Raw genomic sequence first — 16,676 nt, forward strand, 5'->3', positions numbered from 1 at the left:
TAGATGTCATGTCATGGACTGTATTCTCAAAAAGATCTGCCTATTGAATGATGAGGGTGTCTTAACTTTTTTTAACTCAAGGTCCCAGTAAGGCACACTTAAGTCGAATTAATTTCTTTGGAGAGCTAATAGACAGTATGAAAATAACTGTAAAATAGTAGAGATTATTCTACAGAAACTACTTGCTCTCTGTCCTTTCTTATCAGAGGGTCTTGTAATCTTCCTCTGCCTGAAGGTCAGAATGAAATAATGAACAGAGGCAAGTCCTCCTTGAGACTAACAGGCAAGACACCTCCTTGCCTATCTCACCCTCCCATTAGGTGCCTCTATACAATAATTACAGATAAGGAAGGTCCCTCTCCACCAGAGCTGTTATCAAGGCCAGACAGGCCTACAGCTGCTAACAAGATCAGTTACATGAGGAAGAAAATAATAGTTGTAGTGGTAGATGGTTCCCTTCTAAGGGGAGTGGAAGGTCCAATATCCTGGAAGAAGATTCCCGTCAAGAAGTTTGCTGCATTCCTGGGGTCAATGTTAAGGATGTCACCTAGAAATTTCTCAGCCTGGTACAATGCTCAGACTTCTATCCACTGCTGATCCTCCACGAAAGTGGTGATGAAGTCACAACGTGTAGTCAGTCTAAAGGCCATCAAAAGGGACTTTGAGGCCTTTGGACCTCGAAGTTGGTGAGGCAATCAGGTTATTTTTTCCTCCATTCTTTCATGTGCAGGTAGTGATTGAAAGAAACTGCCACATTTATTAACATGTGGCTCTGAGGCTAACATCACTGCCAAAATTTTGGGTTGTTTGACAGTGGGATAACTAAGACTGCTAGCACCATTCTTGGTCATATCAGATGGGATCAGAAGCATCACTTCTCTCAAAAGAGGGTCTTTGGTCAACGGTTAGCAGGAGTCATTGATACAGCTTTAAACAATTTATGATTGGGAGGAGGGAGGTATCATCCTATTTAATAGTGATAAGGAGTGAGATTACTTGCCATCCTATTTATATCAGTTAGGTGTGTGAGCCAGCAAGACACTCAGAGTCTGAAGAGGGATTGCAGGTCAGCAGGAGAACACTTGGAGGGCAGGACAAAGGGATTCCAGCCACTCCAGAGAGAAAGCAATTTTCACTGGGGGGCCCAACTTAAATGCCTCTATGCAAACACATCTAGCACAGGGAATAAAGTAGAGACATATGCATGCCTGCAGGTCTATGATCTTACTGGCATCATGGAAACATGGTGGCAACTCCTATGACTGGAGTGTTGGAATGGAAGGATACAGTCTCTTCAAGAAGAACAGGAAGGGGAGATGAGGAAAAGGTGTCAACCTCTGTCAGTGACCATCTAGAGTGCATGGAGTTCCACTTGGAATGGACAAGGAGCTAACTTAGAGCTTATGGGTGAGGATTAAAGAGAGGGCAAGCACAGATAACTTTGTAGTGGAGGCCTGCTACAGGCCATCTGACCAGGAAGACCGACCGAGCCAATGAAGCCCTCCACAGAGAGGAAAAGCCTCACGTTCACAAGCCCTGGTCCTCATGGAAGATTCTGACCACCACAACAGCCATTTGGAGGACCAAGCATAAGCACCTTAGGTATGTTCTGACTCAAACATTCCAACTGTTGCAGGAGGAAAGTGTTGATTGGATTGGACTGCACCTACAGAGGTGGAGGTGGGGGAGTCAGTGCTGTTTTGAGCCAACTTCCTTTTCCTTCCTAAATCGTTAAGCTTCCAAGTCTGCTTTCAGACTCATGCTTAGTGTATCTGTGTCAAGAGAAGCGTCCAAACAAGTGAGGGTGTTCCAAACATCTCACTAAAAGGAGCTCCAGGACACCACAGTCCACTGTCTCCCTCATTTCCCGGGGGGCTCGAAATAACTGATTGCACACATGTGAACAATACAGCAAGAATGGCACAAAAGAAATCTATTTTACATGAGAGGCATATACCATGGTAAACCATGGAAGGAAGGGGATTGGGCCCTAGCATTCTCTGTCAGCTCCAGATCCAGACCATCCACAGCAGCAGGACCAATGCAGGATCTAAGGACTTTTTTCTTTCTCTTTTCCATGTATTTTCTTCTGTTTTATCCCAGCAATTATAATCTACCACTTACTGAACATCTGAAGCTCATTGTGAGATTTGGGAGCTAGTTTGAAAGTTTGTTGTAGAAGTTGAAGAGCTTGTTAGCCAACACTTTTACAGCTAAATACTGGGCTAATTGCTGGAGTTAAGGCTACTCTATAGACATGTGGACCTTGTTGAGACAGACGAGGATTTACAAGAAACATCACACACATTCCTGAGTTGTGACAACCTGTTGGAGTCTCAGGACAGTAGACCATGTGTATTCCAGGAGGTTCGCTGATGACAACTGCCCTCTCCTGATAAAGAAGCCAAGAGGAGAGGTACTAGGCTGGATCTTCTTAGCAATAAGGAGCTGGTGGGGAATGTGGAGCCCAAGGGCAGGCTGGGCTGCAGTGACCCTGAAACAGTGGAGACTGAGACTCTTGGGGCAAGGAGGAGAGTGAGAAGCAAGGTGACTATGCTGGACTTCAGGGGAGCTGAATTTGGCCTCTTGAGGATCTCCTTGGTAGAAAACGATTGGACAGAGTCCTGAGTGTAGAGGACTGGATGACATTTAAGGATTATTTCCTCATGGCTCAAGATTAATGCATCCCAACAAAGAGGAAATTAGAAAAGAATGTCAGGAGGGCAGTGTGGATGGATAATAAGCCCTTGGACAAATTTAAAACACAAAGAGGTAGCTTACAGAGCATGGAAAGAGGGAAAAGTAGCCTGAAAGTAATGCAGAGAAATTGTTTAAACAGCAAGAGAGGTGAAATTATTGTTGTTGCTGTTATTATTAGTATAATGAGAGAGAGGAGCAAAACCCATGAGAAACAAATTATGCACAGTACAGTGGCTCAGCACCCACTGACTGATACCCAGTTTGTTCCCTTCAGTTGCAAGTGCTTCAGCCACACTGCCCAAGCTGCAGAAGGTGAGTACAGAAATGAAGAACTGCCCAAAGCAGAAGATCAAGTTCAAGAACACTGAAGGAACCTGAAGGTGCACAAGTCCATTAAACTGAAAATAAAGAGCAATAAAAAGCAGATTAATTTCAATTTTTGTTCTGCTATCTCCACTTCATCTAAGCTAGAAGTCTTTAACATCATCCATTTCTTAACCTCCTCCCTCTGCATCACACTGCAGAGTTGTGCTTTTAGCACAGAGCTGGTAAGTATTGCCAGAGCTTGAGCTCATTCAAATGCTCTCAAGATGGCCTGTCATCTTGATTTTTTGATAATGATCAACTGCAAACACATTGAAACAAGATGCATAAAGATTTTTTAAATTCATTTATTACCTGTGCACAAGAGAGATAACTACCAAGAGAAACTTAAAAGCTATACAGTATTTTTTACTTGGTGGTCAAAAGTAATTAGAGTATCACATGTCCATGAATAGAGGTAATTTTTCCAATTACAAATCAGAATACATGTTAAACTCTCAGTGGAACAAGCCAAATAGCTGTAGAAGCAATTCCAGAGCACAAGGCCGTGGCTCTTTGATTTGGACAATGACAAAAGTAATTTACAGTTAATCTGAAATATTGAGATAATGTTATAATGCAAGTTTCTGTACAGTTAAACGTAAAGAGAAAACAGAACCAGTAATTCTAGTATATTTTAACTGAAGTTGCTTAAGCATTTTCTCTCAGATAGTTAGCAAAGATCCTGGGCAATTCCACACCAAATTAAAGTCCTGTGACTTTTTTTCCTGTTTTTGTTTTGGGGTTTTTTTTTTGTTTCATTGTTTTGTTGGGGTTTTTTTTTTGGCTGTTTTTTTGATGGGCTGTGTTGTTGGTTTTGACTTTTTTGTTTTGTTTGTTTTTTCATTACTTGTGATTTCACTCTGTTGTATTGTGTAAATCTCTGGAAATGAGCTGTGTCTGTTGTATATATTGTGTTTATACAAATTAAAGCAAAAGATGGTAGATTACTCAAGTGGTATAAATCTTCCAGCATTTTGCTAGTCAAGAAAAAAAAACATGCCAAAATCACAATAAGCAGTATTGGTATCCACAGCTTCAGGTAATTTGTTTCCTTATTAAGTGTAATCTACATAAATTACTACTGAAGCATATAGTTTAAGTAGTAAATAAATTGGCCATTTGTAGGTCAGACAAAACTAGTTCATCCAACTGTGAAAGCTGACGTGGTTTCCAAAAAGTCACAAATAATGCTGAACAAAAGAACTGATGCACTCAAAAGTGAAAATACATTGATTCCCACTGTCTCAAGGAAACTACTGCATTCCACCTTCAAATGCATCAGACTGGTTTTAGTTATAACAAGACAATCCCAAGAGTCAGAATGAAATAAAGACATCTGAAAGATTAAAGAGCTATTATCAAAAATAAATTACATTTTTTCAAGGTAAAGAAATACTGCTATGAAGGCTGAGAGCCAAGCAGCCTTTCAATAGCTGCATTGATGTCTCCTCCTGTTGCTATTAGTGCTTGTAAATTTGCTTCACGGTTCAGAAAGCCCATTGCACTCAGCTGTTCCAGTTGTTGCTGAAATCGAACTTCTGGATTTTGTAACTGCTAAGAACAAAATTTCAAGCTATAAAAGCATAATACATATGTAGCAAAATACACAATTTAAACATAGGTGTATGTTTTTTCTGTCTTTTCTAATTTTTGACTACACCTTTTTCAAGTTCCAAAAAATATATTCAGACAAATTCAATTAGCAGTTGAAGAATTTTTTTTAGCAAGTCAGCACCACTGAATTATCTACACTTATATAACATTCCTGAACTCCAAGAAAAACTAACTCTTTGAAAGGGGGATTCAAATTAAATTTGGTACATGTGTGTCCCAGGAACAGTTTCTCAAAGATATGCATATAGCTGGCTTTTTAAAAACGAAACAAAGTTCAACCTAGCAATGTGGAACAGCAAAGATTATGTGGTCAGCAGTCTTGAACATCACAGGCTTTATTCTTCCTCAACATAAAGATCACCTCTTCTGTAACACTCCCAAGTATTTGTTAACTAAAATTACCAAAATCCTGACTGTAGAAAGCCTGAATCTAAGGCAAACTGTTAGCTGTGCTTTATAGAAAGATCCTGTTTACACAAATTCATGGCAAAATTTTGAACTTTCTCAACTGTATGCCCTCAGAGGCATGTTTCTAATCAGGACGGACAATGATTTTCCACCATTTCCTGCACAGCTGCAATAGCGCTTCTAAAGCCTCCTCTACTGACCTTTGACCAGAATCATCCAGTGGGCTTTCCCCTCTACTATCTGTCTTCTTTCCAGTGTTTTACAATTAAGAATGGGAGTAAAAATATCTAGAATTTAATGCTGTACTTTACCTGTGCATTTGCACCAGCGAGTGCCTGCAACATCTGGTGGACAAACTGCTGGTGACCAGATTCAGCAGTTCCTGAAGCTGGACTTGTATTTTCAGTGGAAACAGAACTAGATGTGGTGGATGTTGTTGGAACTCCGCTGCTTCCCACTCCACCCAAACCAGGATTAAATCTGTATAAATTACAGAAAAAGAAATACACCACTTGAATAATAAACTCTAGTTCGTCTCTTCTCATTAGTTAGTGAGTACAAATTCTGTCAAAGACAGGATAACAATTTGAGTAAAGTACTGAGGTAAAGACCAGAGTTACCACTGTTTAGAATTGCACAGCACTCAAACGTGACAGATTCTAAAACTACTATAGTTAAACTAAAATAAGCAAGAGGATGAATCTTTAATAAAAACTGTATAAATCTCTAAATGTAAAAAGAATGAACAACACAAGGGAAGACTTCCTGTCCAAATTTGTAAGAACAATTCTTACCCTGGTATAAGGCCTGGTGCTTCTGCTGCTAACGTCTGTAAGCCCTGCTGAATCTGTAGCAGAGCCTGCATTGCTCTGGGGTTTGACATGGCTGATAACGTGTCAGGATTCTGCATCTAAGAGAAGGAAAAAAACCTCTTCATTATATGTAGATACTCCAAGGTAGTCTTGCTATATGTCTTACAGGATCTGATATAATTTCAGAACCTGGCTTTTGAATTTGTAGTTTAATATTACAGGAAATCTTCATTATTTTTTTTTCTGTGAGAAAACTCCATAGAAGGTAATCAATGAACTCTCTAGATGCAGAAAAGCCTTTCAAATGAGAATTATACAAGGAGAAGTATTTTTCATTATAGATCTCAACCTTTCAAGGCCACAGGACTGTGTTAGTACATTATTCTAGAATTAGTCATATCATACTACTAAGCAACAATGCTGAACATGATGAAACCTGACCAGTAAGTATCTAAGAAAAAGTACTAAGTTCCTTTTTACTAGCTAATTTCAGATCACAGCAATTTGATTGTGACTGACTGTACACATCATCTTATCAGTAGTGCTCTTACAGCCTGAAGAAATCTAAACGAACACACTGCAAAATATACCAGCAAGCAAATGTGTAATATTCAAGGGTTCTCAGTCAACTGTGACTTCAATTACAAATTGGCTTTCACATCATCAAATAATTTAGAAGGCAAATCCTTTTCATTTCTGAAACAAAACATCCAAAACCCTCATTGTTTTAGACACAAACTCAAAACTAGTGGCTTATGCTCACCTTTGCATAGAGATGCAACAGGTAAGTGAAAAGTAATGTTCAGACCAAAGAGCAGATAGGCTTACTAATCTTAGCAGCTTTCCCCTGGCAACAAGACCAGATTACTTTTGCTGAAAAACAACATTTGATTCATGCAGAAATCACAGATTAAGGTGAAACTTCCTCTAGTGCAGAGCAGAACTGCAGAACAGGACACAAAGAATTTGATCTGAGTGCCTAAAGAGACTTCAGAAGAGCAATTTATATTCTCCATTCATCTCTTGGACTTTCATCTTCATGATAGCTAAAAGTCAAAAAATAACTAAATGTATAGTAGATGACTAAACATTTTAGGGTCTCCAAAGAAAGCTGCTGCAACTACTTTATGAAAATATTTAAATCATGACTTACTGTCTGATATTTGAAGCTGTCTTAAATAAATGGTGGCCCAACAATTCTTAGAGCACTTAGGTGACATGGATCTCATCTCTGTTAATGTTATCAATTGCAGTAGGAACTGTTCTTCCCTAGTTCTGCTGGGCAATTGCCCTTAATTGCAAAAAATGCCTTCCATTATGCAGATTCCATGGTTTCTGTCTCCCAATCCAATAATATAAATACAAGTAGATAAGCAAGAAAACACAAGTTGAACTATTACCAAAAGTCTGAGAATATCCAGATATTTCTCCACACCTCACCTGCTAATGCTGTTAATCATCTAACTTTAGACAGTGAATACAACAGAGAATTATTTGTGCAGATAAATTCCAAGGTGATAATAACAGGAGATACACAAAGGAAACAGGTATGATTCTTACTGTGCCTTCATAAATTACCAATCACTCACAGATTTCAAAACATAAATGTGGTACTAGCTCCTCAGACACTACTGAGTCATTACAAAGCATTGGCAATACTAAACACCACAGCCATTGATGTGGTTCAAACAATATGAACAGTACCTTCTGAACACTAAACATGATACTGTAATTCACGTATGTACTCATTATTTTATCCATAAAATCTCCTGTGTGCAGTCAAATCTTGGCAATGCATATTTACATTGATTTGCAATTCTGTAATTACAGAACTCATGCAGTGGATGAGGTTTTCAATTCCTACAAATACCTTGCTTTTATTTAGGGAACACAGTACTACTAACACTATGGCAACTAACACCAACTAACACCAAAACCCACTTCTTTTAAATTAGTTAATGACTTGGGTCTTTCAAGACATGCTCTAAGACCTCTTTTCCAGTTATTTATGGCAGTTTTGAAGAGGCATGAGAAAAGCACACTGAAACTTTAACTAGTAATGTAAAAACTACTATTCTTTTTAATTTGTGAAAAAAATCTTGTCACAAACAGGTGTTTTCTGGCTGGTGTGCAGTAAGAGCATTTGTTCCTTCTAAGCAAAGAAGCAAGAACCAATCTTAGTAGTTGTGCTAGTCAGAGATAACAGTCAAGTTTAATTTTTGAAAGAGATGGAGACATTACCAAGAATATTATCAAGGGACAATCTAAGTTAGTATTTAAAACTAATGAGAATATATTAAAGCATGTAGCTATTAACCAAATCAAAGACAGGCACCAGTTTACTAAAAACACTGCTCATTGACTTGAAGAGCTTTATTAAGAGCTAGTATCTCATCTTACTTGCTGAAGGAAAGTTGGAAGTTGTTGTCTCATTTGTTCCTGAAGTTGAGGATTTCCAACAAATAAAGGATTATTCAACATCATCTATAGAACAAAAATACTTAATTTCAAAGATCAAGCAGTAAAAACCACTGGAGGTTTAAAAGCAACTACTGATAATACAGTAATAGTCTATGAAAATTACCTCACAGAATAATAATCATCTACTCCTTTGGCCAAAACTTTCTGGGGGTGTTTGTCTTTTGTTTGTTTGTTTGTTTGTTTTGCTTTTACTTCATTGGGTTTTTTCTTGTAAGTGAATGGATTTCCAGATACAAATGAGGCAGTCTTGCCAAGTATTACAAGAAAACCCTTTTCTGTTCAGCCTCCACTACAAATCTAAGTAATAGCTTTGCTGTAAGTATCACCTGAAGTCAAGGATATTACCAAGTGAGTATTTAACACAGAAGAGATAATATTTTTTCAATCTCAGTTCAGAATTTGACTTTCAATATTACCACTTTAAATAAAAACTGAAAGCACTTCTACAACACCATTCAGAACCATGATCAGAGTAATATCTAGATATGGCACCAAGTCCTCTCCCTTCACTTCTCCCAGACTAGTGGGGGTATTTATTTACTGTTAGCTCTGCCTTAATTTATAACCAAAGCACTTGTTTTGTCTGTTTATAATGCTGGATCACAATTTTAGGGCTGTACAAAACATACACAACCCCACAGGTTATTTTAGAAGCATGTCAGGCATGATATCCAACTACAAATTGAAGAAACTCACTGCAAAAAAATTGTTGAAAATAAGTAAGTAATAATTTCAGTGAGTTAGGAATTAACATTAAAAACTGGCCCATTTGCCAAAGGCAACTGCTGAGCTTTTAGGTTTTGTATTTTGATATTTTTTACTTTAATACACACAATATATTACTATACCAAATGCAATTTACCTGTACTGCAAGATCAGGATTCTGGCTTAATGATTGCATCATGCTTCTCATGTAGGGTGCAGACAACATATTCTGCATAAGTTGTGGGTTTTCTGTTATCTGCTGTAATAAGCTCTGCATTCCTGGTGTATTGAACATACCAGCTTAAAGAAAAGTTAAAGAGCACTTTAGTAAACATCCTGACTACCATCAGAGAAAGCAGACTATCTAAACCCAGACTATAACCACTTGGTTTTCATTAGTTTAAGACCCTGAAATCTACGTCAGTGTGGTTCTGCTTACAGACACATACACTCTAGAATTTAAGACAGACATTGTACCCAACACCCACTCCCATCAACTATTCACATTATTAGCTGTTTTCCCATTTGCTTTAGAACAGAAAAAACACTGCAATTCATCTACAGATTGGTTACCTTTGTTATTTTAAGGCAGCATACAAGTATTATTATCACTAAGACTATCTTTCATACTTTTTTTTTTCCTATTTTCCTTCAGAGGACTTTGATGAAAGTAAAATGTTCTACATAAGTAAACAGCAATAAAAACTAAATCAAAAACCCTCTTCCTAATGAAAAAATCATTTCAGCAAGTTTGCAAGTATGTGCAAATACATACAGTTGCAGTAACAAACACACCTCCAAGCCCAGGTCCCAGATTCGGCCCAGTTGAGCTCTGTCCCGTAGTGCCAGAAGTGCTATTTTCAGCATTACTGCTGCCACTGCTCTCACCACTAGTGCTCGTATTTGTTGTGGAAGTCTGTGAGCTGGACTGAGGAGCCCATGGATTTGGCAAAGGATCTCTGTTTTCTGTACGAGATGGCTGATTGTCCCCTCCTGCTGATGCATTGCTTACTAAAGAAGCAAATGGGTTACCTCCAAACTACAAAGGAAAGCAAACACTTATCACCTACAAATTTCTAAATCATACACGAAAATAAATATTTATGGCTTCTAATCAGTTATACTCACCATTCTACAGTAATTAAATGTAAATACTGTGAAAAGACACTAACACTGAGAGATACTAGGACCCACCAAAAAATTAAATCACATTTCTTTTTGGAAGTAGTGTTGCTACTGCACTGTATTTTGATCACAGTAAAATTGTGTCTTGCATACTGGTTTCTGATTTTAAAGTCTTTTATTCTGCTCACCTTCAGTCAAAAGTCACTAAAACCCTTAAAAAGATTTTTACTGGACCTCCAAAGCTTAAGGCAATAAATTAAACAAATTTAAAATTAAGTAACAAACAAATCTATTAACTTTAAAATAGCTTCTCAATCACACAAAGTGATAGCTGTATTTCTTCAGACTCAGAAGAACACAGGATTTTTAAAGCTCTTTCCTCTCAAGAGTAAAAGGCTATGTAGCCATTTCGAGTTTTAAGAATTGTTTTGTCAAGTAGAATATAAATTGGAAATTTAAATTACTTAAATTCTTTTATTAGAAAAAAAAATATTTACTTTCTGTGTTATTTGTAATCTTTTCTCACCTGTTCCTGTGCTGCATTCAGTATTGGCTCCTGAATGTCTGTGTACATACGCCGCAAGGCATTATATCCCCCTGGTATACTTTCAAGGTTGCTCAAGGCTCGGTCCTGGTTTCGCATCATTTCCTGCATCATTGCAGGGTTTCTAGCAAGTTCTAGTGTCTAGAGAAGTGGAACGTTTAATCTGTATTAATAAGAAATCCATTCTAAAGTGAAAACGTCAGCATTTGGCAATATCTCAGTTATCCCTGTCTAACCCAGTTTAAAATTATGATTAAAGCTGAATCAACCTGCCAGCTCAATGTGAATCAATACAATTCCGTATTTGGCCAGCATTCTACTATAATTCTTACTATTTCTAACATCACTACAGCAGGCAGACTGTAGTATAAAATTTAAAATAAATACATATAATTTCAAAAGCATCTATCAATCTCTTTGGGGTTTGATACATTTTGCCACACAAATATATCTTATTTATCTTTTAATTTATGAAGTATTTATAAGTACCCACAGTGAGACACAATGAAATTATGCAATATTTTGGAGAATTACTACTTACGGTAAAATTGCTGGCTAGACAACAGGTTTCAAGGGCAGACAGCCACATCTAGTTCTAGCTTCAGAAGACATGGCTACACAGTATTTAAAGTTTCAGAAACTATGTTGCAGATTTTTTGAAATAACACCCCAACACCAGTCTATTTTGGACATTAAGAAACGAGACATTTTGGACATTAACAAAGAGAAAGGTTGCCTATGGCAACCTTTTATGGATTTTGAATAAGACTAAATACTTCAAGAATGTTTACACACTCCACAAAGCATGTCCCATTCCTGCTCTGTTGTTTACATTAACAGCAGAATCACAAGTCATGAACTAATAGATCTTTCCACATACCTGTCTCATTATATCTGGATTATTCAGCATGTGACTGATTTCTGGATTTCTCTGTATCAGTTGCTGCATTTGAGGATTAGCCATAATTAACTGCCTCATCAGGTCGGGATTTGAAAGCATACTCTGAACAAATGGATTCTCCATTATCTGAACCATCATTTCCGGGTTGGACATAAGTTGTCGTTGCATCTGACTTTGCAACTCAGAGAAGTTTGAAGTGTTTAAGCCCAGGCTACTCAGGCCTGCCAAACCTCCAAGGCCACCTTTAAGAGGATGAAAAAAATGTGACTGACTATACTTCCAATCACATCCAGATTCTTTCTAAATACAAAATACTTGAACATATCTCACACTTCAAAATAACAAAAACAAATGAGAAGTCCCGTCTTTTGCAAAGCTGTTCAGAAGTTACTCACTAAGAGTTTGCTTCCTTAAATAATAAGACACATAACTAAAGATCCAACAAAGTTTACTCTTAAATAAAATTTGTTATAATTCTAACAACTTTTCTTCTCATTTTCCAAAGCCAAGATAAAAAGAAATATTTGAGTTTGGGGGCCTTAGGTCCATGTCCCACCCCCTTCAGAAACACTTAAAAATCTCATTTGTAATAATCAATTATCTGTCCTCTTGGTTAGACTATAACTAAGAGAGAACTCTCAATAGGAGTAATATTTCCTGTTCTAATTAAAAGCAGATCCTGTGTTCCTCTTGGCAGTAATGCACCAAGAGCTAAGTATGTTTTGAATTTTTGTGCTTTGCTGAATCTAAATAAAAAATTTCAGAAGGTACTAGAAAGACTGAAGAACCATTTAAACTTAGGAAATCATCTGCTTACTGTAATTCGCTTTTCCAATTCTACCTCTTCCCCACTCCTAAATGCAAAAAAAGGGCAAAAAAGAATGAAACAAGACCCCATCGCAACTATGGAAATAGGTTAAAACTTTTAAGTCAATAAACTGTAGCCTCTTCATTCATCGAAGTTAAGACTAATACTATCAGACTTGAAACCTGAGAAATACTTAATTGTAAGACTAGCAGCAACTTTGTTGATTTTATTGCAGATCTTGCCTTCATGTTACAGATCCAAACGTCTATGATTTATCTGTATTCAGGTAACAGGAATTCAGATGTACTTTTAAGAAGTACAGTACACTGGAAGGAATGTCCATAGTGCCAAAATATAACTTCTGTAGCACCCTACCACTGAAGGGTGAAACTGTACAAATCCAAAGTTTGTGGTGAAACACTGGCACAGTTTATCCAGGGAACTGATGGATGCCCCATCTCTGGAAACAGTCGAGGTCAGGTTGTATGGGGCTCTGAGAAACTTTACCTAGTTAAAGATGTCCCAGCTAATTGCACAGAGGTTGGACTAGATCACCTTTAAAGGTATCCCAACCCAAACTATTTTCTGATTCTATATAAAACTAACAAAACAACTCTCCTCTGGTAACTGACGGATCAGAAACCCACAGCAAATTCGGTTTCTATCTGTAATCACTTTTTTGGCTGATGTGCTTGTTAGGGTTTTGTTTGCCAAGTTCTGTCTACATTGTAATAAAGCTTTGGGGACAATTACCTGAATTCAAGAGGAGATACCCACCATGCTACCTAACAAATATTCTTACCCAAGCCAAAGGGGTTACTATTTGCTGGTGCAGGTGTTGAGGTGCTACTGCTTGACGTTGATGTGGTAGCAGTACTTCCAGTGATGTTTGCCTGCTGAGCTGGGTGGTCTTGTGACCTAAAAAGGCAATTTTAAAACTTTGATAAACAAATTTTAAAGTACCAAGTTATTTTAACTACTGCCATTAAATGCAGCTATAGTATTATACTTGAGAATTTAAATTACATTTTGGTTGTTGGTCAAAACCCAGTTATTCCCAGATTGCTTCCTGTAATAAATCTTTCTCAGATACCTGTCATGTCATCAGCTTTTCAGAACAGTAATTTCAAATAGCAAAAAACCAGACAGGTATCACTGCAGCCAATACCACCTTCTCATCCTAGCCTGTGATGCCTGCCAATGAATTGTTCTCTCTGTCCTTACCTTGCTTTAAGGATCCATGTCTTATTTCACTATACTTGCATGCTACTGATAACATGCCCACACCTTGAAGAAATAAAGCCTGAAAAATTTAATGTAAAATTTATTTCATGCCACATCTCTAATAGGATGCTTTATTGAATGTGAAATTCAGTTAATGTCATATTTTATTAGAAGACAAATCTCAGACTCTCAATAACCTTTAAGACTTCAAGGACAGGCTGATCATGAAATCACATGAAGCTAAAGCCAGCAAAATTTCGCACAGGCACTAAAGGCTACTCAGGCTGTATACTCACCACACCCTTCTACTGCAGGCAGAAAGATAGATGTTGCCATGCAGTAAAAGATATCAAGGAACTGAGCTTGAATAAAACTTACCTGGCCTCTCTGTTCTAAAGAAAAGAGACTAGTTTGAAATCCAGATCAATTCTCCACTGTGGTTCAACAATCAATAAATGCCTGTATTTACAGTAGTACAGAATAAAATAACTTTCAAAACTCTGAATTCAGACTTCACAAAATGATATGAGAATTTGACAGTACAATTGAAGTACAATAGACTTCATACTTCAGTTCAACTTGGAGGACCTTTCTCCTATAACATAAGTCTGCTCTTGCTCAACTCAAACAAACATCAGAAAAAAAATCAACCATGGAGAAAAATCAGAAAGGTGTAAAATCCAGAGATTCTCCTGAGGTTTTTACAAGTTCTTTAACTTCATTATCAGCAACTGCAAACTTTGAACATAAGATGACTACAATTAACCAAGCAGCTGTAATGTGAATAAGATTATAGACTGTACACTGACTATGATTCTCCTGCTAGAGATATTTGGTTTTCTTTCATCTAGAAAACCCATACATCTTTCCTTCATAAGCAAAAGAAAAATAATAAGCATAAAATTCTATTTGTATTTTCAACTGAGAAACTATTTTGAGAAGCAACTAAGCTGCTTCATGTAATAGACATGAAAGGTCCTCATATATGTGACAGAAAAGCAGATAACACTTAAACTTGAAGTCCAGTAGTGCTCCCATGCAAACTAAGGCACATTTGCTGAAGATAATTGTTCATGTGAGTGTCAAGCCTCCAGCCTTTCAGCCTTATTCTTGCCAAGTGCACATCCTCTTTTATACCCATTTTGCCATTATGTTTCCTCCCAGCACTTGTGAACAAATGATACTTGTTGACCTAGAACTCCATTCTGAAATTCAATGTATCTTCATTGCCCATTGCTAATCACTCACTGCTACTCTGACAGTGCAGAAGATAGCCACAAAATTTCACTGAAAGACTGAACATTCTGGAAAATGTAGCACAGTAAAAAAAGCAATCTTTTTTTTTTTTAACAAGGATTGGCTTTGAGATATGAGGATTCCTATTCTGAAATTATACATGTAACATAGCTTAGAAGGGAAAAGATCACCTTCAGATCTGGTTTTGGAAATGAACTTTTACTTATTTAGATACATAGCAGCAACAGTAACAGCAACAGTCAACAGAAAAGTAAATAGCATAGGGTAAGGTAGCTGCGAACAAATTAATCTTGATACTCATGGCCAAAAATCAGCAGCCTCCAGGCCACCAAAGCAGTGTCTAAATCTTGTCTTTTGAGACGTGGGTAAAATTTAGATATTTTAGCAAGAATACGACTGAGATATTTCAAGATAATGCTATACTTTCTCAGAGGTGATCTTCATTCTCTCCAGCAGGTTTTTAGCTTATTCAAGCAAAGCTAGCTGGTGAAAATTTTAATGCATCATTTGAAGACAGCACAGGTACATGCAAGGGATCTGTAGTTCTTCATTCAATTGTTTTCTCAGACATAATTAAAACATTCTGCAGATAGTGGAAATACACTCTTGTAAAATGATTCAAAAAAAAGCAGGCACAAATGAAGACATGGAGTGCAATGCTGGTAAGACAGATGCAGGAACACTGAAAATTCCCCAAAAGCCACACTTTTGACATTTGTGTTCCTGATGGTTCCTCTGCTCAGAAGCAAAGTGCAAGAAGGTCCAAGAGACTGGCAGTGTTATTTCAGTATGTATATGGTATTTCAGTACAGCTACAGTAGGTGCAAACACAAACCCTCTGAAGACTGTGCAAGTCAAAAGTATCCTGCTAATGCTGTTCGCGATGCCTCTCTGCTACACTCAAGACAGCAGGCAAAAAAAGCAGCAAAAATATAGCAACAGCAGAATACTCACTCAGATGCACAAGGCAAAGAATTGCAGTATTACCTAATACTGTATTCAAGACTGGCATGGCTTGTATCAGCCTAAATTTCAGGTGGAGGAGGCACAGGCCAGAAAAGGGAGACCACTGACAGTACTAACATGTATTCTGAGTCCAGGACAGAGAATATAATCCTCCCAAGGCATGAATGTAGGTACCTTTTGAAACTGACAGTATCAGTTTCAAAAGGTACCTACATATAATGCTAATGCTACTAATTTCAACAAGAATTTGTATTTACTGCTAATGTTACTAGCCAGCGTCTGCATCTTGGTAGGCCCTTGAAAGGGAAAGCCTATTTCTGTTCTCTCCTACACTCCATGCTCTTTCCTTCAACATCTGACATTTTCACATCAGAGGGGATCCTCACCACAGACAGAAAAAACCTAAATAGAAGAGGAGTAAAACCACTTTCACTCTAAAAGAATGAACATAGCAAACTGCTTTTGAGAAGTCTATTACTCTACTTGTTAGAAGGACTTTTGAGCACTTCACAGGAAGTACACACACAGCCCAGCTAACTGATACAACTTTCTAACTGTCACTCTAATGCTTTTTCACCACAGGAAAAAAAAACCCAAAACAACAAAAAAACCAACCCACCCCCCAAAAAAACCCACACACACGCACACACACACACAAAAAAACCCCACCCAAACAACTAAGAAACAAGCAAAACAAAACACCAAAACCAAAACAAAACAGAAAAAAAAAATCCCAAACCACCTTGAAATCTAAAGTTTCTTTAG

General features: G+C 37.5%; 1 protein-coding gene across 6 annotated transcripts in view; it reads right to left on the minus strand.

Moving 5' to 3' along the window:
* UBQLN1 (ubiquilin 1) overlaps window positions 1–16,676 on the minus strand; it is a 34,421-nt gene that overhangs the window by 1,985 nt on the left and 15,760 nt on the right. For 2 of the 6 annotated variants that reach the window (XM_066338838.1, XM_066338843.1), the window contains exons 3-10: window positions 13,267–13,382; window positions 11,636–11,898; window positions 10,738–10,896; window positions 9,882–10,125; window positions 9,244–9,386; window positions 8,301–8,384; window positions 5,883–5,998; window positions 5,400–5,568 (exon numbers count right to left, since the gene is read on the minus strand). In XM_066338838.1, coding sequence (XP_066194935.1) covers window positions 5,400–5,568; window positions 5,883–5,998; window positions 8,301–8,384; window positions 9,244–9,386; window positions 9,882–10,125; window positions 10,738–10,896; window positions 11,636–11,898; window positions 13,267–13,382 — 1,294 coding nt within the window. Of the gene's footprint in view, window positions 1–3,353; window positions 4,621–5,399; window positions 5,569–5,882; window positions 5,999–8,300; window positions 8,385–9,243; window positions 9,387–9,881; window positions 10,126–10,737; window positions 10,897–11,635; window positions 11,899–13,266; window positions 13,383–16,676 lie in introns of those variants that run through there. The other 4 variants (XM_066338841.1, XM_066338840.1, XM_066338842.1 and 1 more) reach the window with 4 other exon arrangements.

The sequence above is a fragment of the Sylvia atricapilla genome, chromosome Z, assembly GCF_009819655.1.
Source record: "Sylvia atricapilla isolate bSylAtr1 chromosome Z, bSylAtr1.pri, whole genome shotgun sequence".
Classification (NCBI taxonomy): domain Eukaryota; kingdom Metazoa; phylum Chordata; class Aves; order Passeriformes; family Sylviidae; genus Sylvia; species Sylvia atricapilla.